The following is an 11,721-nucleotide window of genomic DNA, read 5'->3' as shown; positions in this document are numbered from 1 at the left end:
TATTTTTTCTCATTCAGATATGCTTGTTCTGAGCTGTAAAGCAGGGTTGTGACTTTTCCTTTTTTACTGCTATCAAAATTAGGCACGTTCATACTGTGGTGTGTGGACAGCCTGCTGCTCAACTTGGAGAATGACTGAAGGGAGAGGGTTAGTAACACACAGACACAAATTTACACCTTGAAAATAGCAGATCAACTATATAAAATCTTATTTATTTTTTGTTTTATTTATTCAGGATTATATTGTCCAACATGTTATTGTTCATCTGACTCTTACTAGATAGGTCTAGCAAACGCAATAACCGGCCAGTGGAGATGGATTGATGGAAAGCCATACGTCATGAACGGCAGGCATGTAAAAGATTTATTACTCATTTACAGTCTTTCAAATTCCAAAGTTTTACCATAATTTTTACTATCTTTGAAACATATTTTGCAACTTTTGTGAATGTCAAAGTTGTCTCCTGATTAAAAGATATAATCGACATTACCTTAGATATTCAGCCAACACACTTAAGTCTTAGCCTGAAAGTTAACCTGCCCTGGACCAGGCTACTTTACCAGCATAAGTTGCCAGAGTAACTGAGTTTGAAGTATTGTAAATTTTATTTATGAAACAGAATCCGCATTAATAAACCTGACTTACTAAAATAAGCCTGGCTTTTTCTGTAAGCTTGGTTCATGGAACAGGCCCCAGGAGAACCAAATAATGTTTCAGATAAAGAAGACTGTGGGGAATTAACCGGATCTGGGAAGCTGAATGATGCCCGATGCCCAAAATCTTTCCAATTGATCTGTAATGCTTCAGCCACTGAAAACTAACCAGTTTAAATAGTACATATATCGTAAGACATATGGAGAAGTGAAACAGTGGAAATTGCTAAATTCACTGGATTAAAAAAGAGATGTGCCATTCTGATATCTAAAACTAATTCACTTTACAAGTGTGATTTTTATATTTTTACACATTTATTTAGAAATTTGCATTACTGAGAGCATGAAAGAGACAGGCTGCACGCAGTATCTTCATAATACTGTTTGATTAAAATAAATGATCAACAAATGAATGCATCTCGACAGCCTTTACAAGTGAAGGAATTATCTACACATTATTTGAATTCCCAATTAGAATAATACTACAAACTATAAAGTATTATTCATGAAAATACCTAAATAACAGATAAATCCAAATGCCCAACACAAGCAAGCTGCGCTCCAGACCAGATAAGCTCGATAGATGACGTATAATGTCTCCGACACTGCCTGTAGTCTCCTTTAGCAACTTGATAGCAGCCATCTTTTTAAAGAAGCGAATTAAAAATTCAAAAGTGTTCTGTAACTGATGTGATTTATGTCGTAGAACAAAACATGAAAGTATCTTGAGTTTGTGTTAGCCACGAACCTTATTTAAGGGATTTCACTGAAACCCCATTCAAAAAACCCATTGACTTTCGGACGAGGGAACCGGAACTGCTAAAATGCTAACTCGCTTCCAGGTTTTTGCTCACAAATTGACGTCATAGGTCCTCCACTCTATAGACCAATTACCATGTTTGTAAACATTCAGGATGCGCGCGCAGGGAGGTGGCAGAAAGCAACCGGGAGCCCTAGCATTTACAGCAAGGGAATGACATCAGATGTGGTGCAGAGTTTGTTGTTGTCTTAAAAATAAGATATATTATTTACACATTTACACAAGAAATAATGTTCCATGATGACCAGATTCAAGAGCTAAGCACAGAGATTCCGCCTAGCCAAAGACAAGGAAACAAGACGGAGCTAACGTTATACAAGGTCTGGGTAATTAATCACCAACACGCAAAACAACTGCATTCTGACAGTGATTTTCACCTGTACGGCAGGGTATGTGAACTTACTTATAGAGGTAAAGTTGGTTTTATATTCGCACATTCAGACTTTCTCGTTAATAATATAATTTCATAAAAGTATTACTTGCAAACTCTAAATAGCGAAATCATATTAGCAGCCAATGACTATCAAAGTACAACATTGTTTACAGTCAAATAAACAGTGTTAATGTTGTTTTCAAGTCACACTTGCAGGTTATTTCAGACCGAATATTCAAAGTGCCATGGCAAACAATATAGGGAGTGTGTCACACGTTGTCACTGAATGAATGTGTGAATATAAAACTAAGTTTACCTTAATAATAAACGTAACTTTCACGTTTCATTCTTAGCATTCAGTGTCAGCAGTTTAATTAACCACATGTAACTGTTTTTGCTGAAATCATTTTTGCAATCAAAAACGAGTGAGGAGTATGATTCAGCATAGCGTGAGCTTGCCTGATATGACATGAGAACTGCAGAGTCCATTATTTCTAATTAGCTCCTCACTTCATTCAGCTCCCATTTAGCCAAAGACATCTGCAGTCGGTATTAAAGCAGTGTGTGGTGTATAGTAAAAGTTAAGTTTTCTATTTTTGTACTCGAATTCGGCATCCTAACGCAAAACACGACATCTTTCCCATTGTAGCCTGTCTGTTTTTTGCAACCGGGGACCCGTGTGACGTCATGTGTGACGTAGGTTGGTAATTGGTCTATAAAGAGTATTTATTGAGTACATTGCGAGTCGTCTTTATTAAATTGCCCCATGAAGCCAATTAAAAAGTCAGTCATGACATGAAACCTCTGCAGTTCTAACTTTTAAATCATGTTTGCTTGGTACTTCATAACAAGAGTTTTTTTTATTGATTTATATTTTATAAATAAACTTTACTACTTTATGAAATATGTAATTTTTTTTGTAATATGCGTAACTGTATTTTGACTTGTCACAGTAAAATCTAGTATAAAGTAAGCTGATAGTTAAGATTATTATAATGCTTCTCTAATATTTGTAACTATTTGTTTTTCTCCACAGATATTTGAGTGTGTCCATGTAAAATGAGCAGTCTAGCAGGTATGAGTTGCTTTAGTCTTGTGCGCACTAGCACACCTGCCATTAATTCTCTAGTTGCCCTGCTCTCATCACTCTCACCTCTTCCTCCTCGTCTCTTCATCCTGTGCATCGGCTCACCTCTGCTCTGCCCACAGTCTGCGTTTGAGTGACTCTGGAAGCCTTGTCATCTGCTCGTCAGCCTGGTCTGTCCAGTTATGTTTATGTTCCCATTTTTGGTCCCTTGAAGGATTATTTTTATTTTTTACTTTATGTCCAGTCCTGCATCGCTCAGAAGAAGGCTGATCTACCCGACTTATTATTTACATCATCTAATAAATTATTAATTAAATACAGTCACTTGCATTGACACAGGAACATTTATACTTTGACATGACCATTCTTTGTGAGTATGATGAAGAGGAGAAGGGGTGAAGGTAAGGGAGTGTGGGAGAGAAATGAAGGAATGACCTTTTCCTGCATTCTCACTCCATAGGGTGTGAAGGCAATGTACCCTGTTTGTATTGTCCATTTGTGGATGCACACAAGTATCTAAGATTTATCAAATCTTGCACTATTCTTTCATCCGAATCTTACTTGATTAATCTTACAGACACAATAACTGGCCAGTGGAGATGGATTAATGAAAAGTCATACATTATTTTACATTACAGCAGCCAAGTAAAAAGTTTGTTACTCATTCAATCTTTCAAATAACAAGGTTTTAGCAGAGTTTACTATTATTGAAACTTATTTTGTAACTTTTGTGACTGGAAAGATTGTCTCCCAATTAAGAAGTAAAATTGACATTCCCTTACATATTCAGTCAACATAATAATTTTAAAAAATAATTTTCAGAAGAAAAGGTGTATAACCCTGTTATTTATTAAGTCAGTTTGTTAAAATCTTGAACATTTTGAATAACTTATTTTTTTACTGTTTGTTAATTCAGTGTTTTTTCAGCATTGTGCTTTAAAATCCAGTGGTTTGGCTCAACACTTTTTTTTGTGATTATACGTGATTACATTCCATTTGCAGTCAATAGGGTATATGTCGAAGCATGCTAATAGGACTTTTAATTTGCTAATAACCTGGGTTAAGCGCTTCCGGCGAACTGTATGCCAATGCAAAAACCGTTGCGTTTAAGGGCTGTTTTCTTTAAAAATCATCGATCTCCACTGGCTGAATGATATCCGAAATAAAGTGGGTCTCAGATTGTACAAAAGCTCTGCATTAAATTATGTCTTTATAATATGAGCATTTATTTTATCCCAGTATATTCAATGGAGCTTCTGCGCTAGCCTGCCGATTCTGACAGGCGCGTGCGAGTAAACGGCTTTTTGTCCGATTTTACGATTAAGCAACTGAATGAATGACAAAGTTTATTTAACTGAATGTATTTTAATGACATTACAACATCGATGCTGTATAAGGAACCGTATGAAATGGAAAAAAGTTCACAATAACAGGTCACCGGAAGTGTATCAGCATGGGAAAAACACTAGCTCGGCATATACCCTATAGGAACCAGGAGAGCCAAATAATGTTTCAGATAAAGAAGACTGTGCGGAATTAACCGCATCTGGGATGCCTGATGCTCAAAATCTTGATCAATCTTTGATCTAATGATCAAAATCGATTTATCTGTAAAACACCAGCCACTGAAAACCAACCACTTTAAACAGTACATATATTCTAATAAATATGCAGTAAAACAGTGGAAACTGCTTAATTAATTAGATTTAAAAAAGAGATGAGCCATTCTGATATCTGAAACCTGTAGTTTTTAAGACGGTAACAAAGTTTAAAGATTAAAATTACAATTAATGACCATTTGCAGGCTGCACTGTAAACTCTTAATCTTTTATTAGTCTTTATTAAATGATTCTTGCCAGACAAGATCTTTTAGTATATAAAGTCATTTTCTTCTTTGATCCATACACAGTATAAAACAAACATAGTGTAACAAATCAACACTGTAAAGAGCTAAGTAAAGCAATTAGCATAAAGCATGAGTTACTCAAAATGCATAATGTCATTATTCATAGTAACATTTAAACACAATAGTTAGAATCAATAATATCCACTTACCATAACTCGCCTAATGTATTTACTAAAAGTAATCTAGTTTGGTGTTTTCAGCAATGGAATTAATTTTACACATTTAAAGATCTAAATAAAGACTTGGACAAATGCTGAAGACTGTAGTCATACTGTAAACAACAGTGTACAGCATATGCAGTATCTATTTTTGCAAACAAAATGGTTACATGGCACATGCACATCCTAAAAAGTGTTTGTGAACTTCATGTATATTGTAATATATCAGTTTAATTCTCTTCCTGCAGTATATTATATGAAGCTTTGTTACATTTACTGAAATTCACAACAGCTGCAATTTTATTAACAAAATGCTGTAAAAATGCGGCAGTAAAAATCGGTTCCATTTGGTTTGGTGTTAATTTAAGTTAAATCTGTAAAAGATGAAAATTCGCTGCTATAATTATGGTGTTCTGGCATCCACAGCTGTCTTTTTTCATTAAAATGTCTTTTTTTTTTTACAGTGGCATTTCTGTGTTCATTTATGGCTAGTATCAAAACAATACATCTAGAATTATCCACAGAAGAATGCCGAAAATGACAACACCAACGATAACAGTACAAGCAACACGATTTTTTTGCCAAAAATCTCCACCGAATCTGTGTCCACTGTGTCCTCTGGTGGGGAAGAGAAAATCTTCTCCATTCTGGTATGTGTATGTACGTGGAATTCCATAATCTTTCGGAACAAAATATGAAGCACATTTTATATGAAATACAATCTTTTTATCTCTTAACATTTAGGAATTGTATAATTAATACATTTTGATATAACATTGCAGAAGAATCATAGAGAAGAATTTAAACTTGGAATACTTACTTTGCAAGTAATATGAAGTCAGATTCTAAATTGGAAATAAATATAATAAAAATGTATGAATTAAAAAAATATAAAGAATAAAATATCTTTTAGAGACAACAATTGTAATTTTTAAACTTCCAGTTAATTCAATAACACTAGATAAATAATCTACAACAGCATCTCCAAAAATGACAAAAAATAAATCAAACTAAATAAAGAATGCATCAAAATCATAAAAAACACAAAATTTTGTTATATATATTTTTAAGTAAATTGTGGTTGAGAAAATGCCATGACAATAGCCATGATGATATGCAGACCTACCTTGGACTTGATGTACCATGCAAGTTTCTTGATTGCATCTATATTCTTCTGACAATTCATGAACCCTTCATCCTCGTTGAACAGAAAGTCGACTAGATATGTGTTCTCTCTCTTTATAGCATTGTTGCTGTCTGGTATGGTTTTCTCAGGGTCAATTGTAGGATAAAGCACAGCAATGATGACTTGTTTGTCAGCTGCAAGATAATTCAAATGCACAGTAAATAATCAGTAAATAAATTGTGGTTTATCGTGAATCAAGCTTTAAATTGGTAAGTGACCTTGCACAAGCATAAGAGTCCTGATTGCAGCATCAATGTCAGTTCCAGCACGAGAAGTAATGAGGCAGAAATACAGTATGAAACCACAATGCTCAAGGATAGTGACCTCCTTCAGGCCATATACTTCCTTATGAAGACGTCTCTGAAAATCTCCTATGAACTTATCCATTGTTCAGCCTGTGTACAAAATAAAAGTAAAAGGATAAACTGGTTTAGAGTATAAAGAGTACAATTTTAAAATGCACATGAAAACAGCACTTCAAAATATCTTACATATTGCAATTTTATGCATACAAAGTTTTAGTACAGTCCTTAAAGCATTTATACTCTGCAGTAGCCTACAATATCACTGCTTGGCCTTTGACACAACTGCACAGTGATGGGAGGGGCTGTGTTCAAAAGAGGGAAACAGTCTAATAATAATGAAACTACACTGTAAAAAGTCATTTTGTGGCCTAGTAGATTTCATTAATATTAATATGTACACTTTATTTAATTAAATTAATTTCCTGATTTTAGGGCATTTTTTTTGCTTTGAAACTAATTTAAAAATGTCTGTAATAAAATCTAATCAATTTTATTATAAGAATTTAGCTGTTATTTTTTAATAGTTTCAGAAAGAGAAAATATTAATTAAATCCAACGTGATTTTAATAGAAGAATTCAGATGTTATTTTTGATTAATTTCAGAAAGAGAAAATGATAATTAAATCCAACGTGATTAAAATGAGCATTTTCAGATTAGCCAGGGGCACACAAGTCGCCGAGGACCAGCTGCCCTCGCCGTGTACACGAGTGATGAGCGCCCGTCATGACCTGGAGGTGGACATGTCAGCAATTTCCAAAGGACATTTAAACATACGCACAATCTTTAGAGATTAACAGCGGATTTGAGTTTTAAACAACATTCTCGCATGAACAACCGTCAAAACTTTATTTCATGGTACATTTAGAGCAATATTTGATCATTGGATTGGTTCTGTTCAGTGTGAGATTGAATCGGATTGAACCGTCTTTGGATTGAACTGTTTGCTGGGAGATCGGAAATCTTTTTCGCACGTGCTTTAAAGCTTAGTCATCAACATGTAATAAGTGTATAGTGTAAATGCGTGTGACTGAATTATAGTGAAATGCTAATCAATCGTGTTGGTAATTACACAAAAATGCAATCGGTTTCGGGTGGGATCCGACTCTTACAAATCACTTAAGTGAGCCGATTCCTAGAACCGAACCGAGTCACTCGACTCAAACAATGCCGACTCGCTTCACTAGACAACGTGGAGATGTCGTGGTCTCATCCAAACGGATTTATCGGTAAGTGTTGAAATGTCCAACTTTGTTAATTATATAATCGTTATATATTTCTGTATAGCATGTAATTCACCAAGTAACTTTAGCTTCTTTTGTCACGCTGTTTAGCGCGCCTATTAAACGAAGTTACCAATTCACTATATTACTATATTATACCAAAACACTATATCACTATAATTATAGTCACATCAGCAGCAGCACGTGCGCTATGAGTGAAAAGATTAGAACGCGTGTTTGTAACGTTAATGCTAATTTCGTGGTATTAGAGAGTGTTTGAGTTTTTAAAAAGGTAATCTTCTGTTAACTTACTGTTAACTGTGTTCTGTTTCAGCACAGCATTGAGTTAAAGTGACCACAGAATAAAGTAAGCAAGGTAAGAACTGGCCTTCACTTCATTATAAACCTCATTATCAAACCAAAACAAAAATGATATTGTCTAACACTATTTACTAATTACAACTTTTTGTATAGTGTCAGAGGCAGAGGAGACACATCAACCAGCAAGTGTGTAACTTATCAGGAAAATGACTGACTGAATGGATGACTGTCTAGGTTGCAAGCTGGACATACATGTTACAGTTAAGTATTTCAGCTACAACATACTGTTAAATCACAGTAACCATCTTGCCATTAAATGTAACTTCACAGTAAAGTATATTTAATTCTACAAGAGAATACGGTGAAATCACAGAAATGGGCCTTACTATCTACCTTGACGTCACATATGGCTGTAATTTCACTGTAAGTAAGTGTAAAACAAATCACAGTGGCTTACTGGGAAAGTAATACAATTATTAGTCAGTAATTTACTGTTAATTAGGGGTCAAATATTTTACAATGTATCAATAAAACTCGTAAACATTTTTCTGTCATTCTGTTTTTTAAGGTGAGCGCTGAATTTAAGAGAGAAGCCACTCTGCACCGTGGATCTTCACAGCTGCTGAGGAGCTCTTGGAGTAAGACAGAGATCTGAGACTAAAGGTAGAGTTTATGATGTTTATCATGTTTACAGTTTCTGACTGTATGTCATAACATGATAACAGATTATTAACATATTTTCTCTTTTATTAATTTTTTTTTCTTACTGTTGCTCAATGGAATTGGACAATGAAGAATCGACAAGAACTGAACGGCTTGTGAGGGCAGTAAAGTTGACCTGAGCAGGGGCCTTCTACAGGGGACCGCCTAAAGATACTGGCATCATCATCATCATCATTGAAGGTGTTAAAGTTCTTATAGACCTCATCTTTACCAGACTCAGGCAAACTCTGCTTTCACTCTGCCCAAAGCCCCAGCTGGACTGTTTTGGTGGCCCAGGGTATCTGATCAGGCCCCGGAAGTGACTGTGGAAACTTGACTGGCCCTGGCTCGCATTGGCACGCTAACTTAAGTTGCGAGAGTGAAAACACGGCTCTTGACTACATTCCCAGAGCTTGTGTCCACCTGGGTTTGACCTATGCATTTTAACTGTGACAAAGAAAAATGTTTTTACAAGTGACTGTCTGGTTAACACTGGAAGATATTAGAGGGTAGTATACCCATAAACTGCTGTGTCCTCTTTGCTTCAATGAATCTGCATTATTCTGGCAAATAATACCTTTCATGCATTAAATCAGATAAATTTCACTCTAAGACTATTGTTTTAAATAATATTGTTTAATGTCCAGTTGTTTGAAACTGCTGTTTAAAAAAAGATGATCAAAGTCCTTGTTAAGATGATCAGTTTGTTTATATGTACATGTTTTATTGTGTATTATATGACGTATTGTCTATTATAAGATTGTTGTTACTCTGTATTGTGGCTCCACACTGCTGAACAGGCTCCACTAATTTGAGCTAAATTGAATTAAATTTTACTCAATCCATACTTGTTGAGTTTAATTAATATTATTGCTTGTAATCTGTTGCCTCAATTTTATTGTGTAGATATAAAGCATTATTTTCTAGAGCTGATGACCAGGCTTCACACATTTCATGTGAAATTTAAATAAAAACATTGAATAGTTTTCATTAACATCGTGTCAGTTTTTCTGTTCAATTTAATTAATATTTTTGTTTAAAATTTGCTAATTTCTTTAAGTAGTTTTTGCTTACTCAATTTAAATAACTAATTTTAAATAAGCTTATTTGATTAATTGTTACTCAATCCATATATGTTGAATTTAATTAATAATATTGCTTGTAATCTGTTGCCTCAAATTTATTGAGTAGATATGGGGTATTAATTTTTACAGTGTAGGCTACTAAAAAAATAGTACACCCAAAATCATAAGTTTGTCATCATTTACTCCCACCGAATATTCTGGTTCTGAACATTTACACAAAACACAAAATAAGATGAGTAGTTTAACACTATTTTATTATACCTTTACTATTTTGACTACGTTATTTTTTTAAAAATAGATACATGTCTACATTTACTATATTTTAAATACACAAAACTTTTCTTGCCATATTACTGATTTTTATTATTTCGAAAAAAAAAAACAAAAAAAAAAAACGTCTCAAGTCAAGGTATAATCATGACCAATATTGTTTACGTTATCTCCACCAGCTTGTAGAACAAGGAAATCTTACTGTTTGGCGGTACCCTACAGCGAACAGATAACCTCTCTCCCTCTCTCTATCTTGGATTAATATTTAACCTGTGTTGCAGCACTGGACTGTGTTCAAGCTTGGGGAGAGCAAGTTGAGCAACTTGATTGTTGTAGAAAAAATGTTAACTCTTTTTAAGATAACTCATTGAAGCTTGATATTTTAATTTTGATTTGTTAATTACAGAATACTATAGGCTAGTTTGTTATACAGTTTGTTATAGGGTTGATCTGTGATAATGCACTGTCATACCTCATAAACACATTTGCACAAGTCTATTACTTGGCATACACTTTACAGTGGTATATTTAGGAGCATTTTTGGAAGTGAATTAAAGTAAAACAAAGTAGGTTACTTACTGGTTTCAATCTTGAGATGGAGAGAGGTTTGTGCTGCTGCTTGACGTTTGAACATGAGGACAATGAGTTACTGTACTTTCATTACTTTCATTTTCTTTTTGTTCAAGCTTGACTTTTACTTTCATATTCAACCTCCAGTAATTGGTCAGTACAGCTACTGATTTACAGCATCAGAATTTTAATAGCCTTAGCCAGAAAGTGAAACTTTATTAAGTTATTTATAGCCTTTGATTCAAACAGAAAATTGTTACTTAAAATTATTTTTCTTATGCTAATCAGCCTAAACATAAATGTTAAAAACTGTACAAAGGCTACATTTGGTCATTAATGTAATAGAATATAAATTATATTTATTAATATATGTGATAAAGTTTTCTTTTAGTTTTATTGCCTTTTTCACTCTTTCACTTCAATTCAAGGTGATGGAGTTGAGTGCGGCTTAGATAATTTTGATAATAGGTAATATCTGCTGTCAGAGGCTTTCAGTCATTTTAACATGGCTCATCATCTTTCAGCAAGTCAGTGAAAACTAGTTCAGCTGTCAGTTAAATAGGGTTTGTCAAATAATTAATTTCTCAGAAGGCCAACTAAGTTTAGCTAAACCTGTAAATAGTAAAAGAATAAGACTATATAATGGTGTCAAATTATAAAAAAAAATCTAATTTTTCTCATTCAGATATGCTTGTTCTGAGCTGTAAAGCAGGGTTGTGACTTTTCCTTTTTAACTGCTATCAAAATTAGGCACGTTCATACTGTGGTGTGTGGACAGCCTGCTGCTCAACTTGGAGAATGACTGAAGGGAGAGGGTTAGTAACACACAGACACAAATTTACACCTTGAAAATAGCAGATCAACTATATAAAATCTCATTTATTTTTTGTTTTATTTATTTAGGATTATATTGTCCAACATGTTATTTTTCATCTGACTCTTATTAGATAGGTCTAGCAAATGCAATAACCGGCCAGTGGAGATGGATTGATGGAAAGCCATACGTCATGAACGGCAGGCATGTAAAAGATTTATTACTCATTTACAGTCTTTCAAATTCCAAA

General features: G+C 34.1%; 1 protein-coding gene and 2 long non-coding RNA genes across 4 annotated transcripts; 2 read left to right on the top strand and 1 right to left on the bottom strand.

The window, feature by feature from the left end:
- The first annotated feature begins 16 nt into the window (after positions 1-16).
- On the top strand, positions 17-5,120 carry LOC141385565 (uncharacterized). Its single transcript, XR_015491507.1, has 5 exons — positions 17-147; positions 280-354; positions 1,699-1,862; positions 2,883-2,921; positions 3,056-5,120. It is a non-coding gene; the product is annotated as an uncharacterized LOC141385565 (long non-coding RNA).
- Positions 5,046-10,765, bottom strand: si:ch211-271e10.3. Of its 2 annotated transcripts, XR_015490407.1 has the most exons (6): positions 10,667-10,765; positions 6,402-6,578; positions 6,124-6,317; positions 5,818-5,842; positions 5,393-5,676; positions 5,046-5,183 (listed from the first exon to the last, which is right to left on the bottom strand). XR_015490407.1 is itself a non-coding variant. In NM_001328147.1 (5 exon segments), coding segments are annotated over 4 exon segments (573 nt in total). In that variant the 5' UTR covers positions 6,571-6,578; positions 10,667-10,741; the 3' UTR covers positions 5,209-5,491.
- LOC101886124 (uncharacterized) lies at positions 7,678-9,327 on the top strand. The gene is given in 5 exon segments (NR_170267.1): positions 7,678-7,715; positions 8,044-8,085; positions 8,184-8,290; positions 8,599-8,693; positions 8,826-9,327. It is a non-coding gene; the product is annotated as an uncharacterized LOC101886124 (long non-coding RNA).
- Positions 10,766-11,721: the final 956 nt, after the last annotated feature.

Source organism: Danio rerio, chromosome 5 (assembly GCF_052040795.2).
Source record: "Danio rerio strain M-AB ecotype USA chromosome 5, GRCz13ab, whole genome shotgun sequence".
Taxonomy (NCBI): domain Eukaryota; kingdom Metazoa; phylum Chordata; class Actinopteri; order Cypriniformes; family Danionidae; genus Danio; species Danio rerio.
Note: the sequence above shows the minus strand (reverse complement) of the source record. Positions and strands in the feature narration are given on the sequence as shown.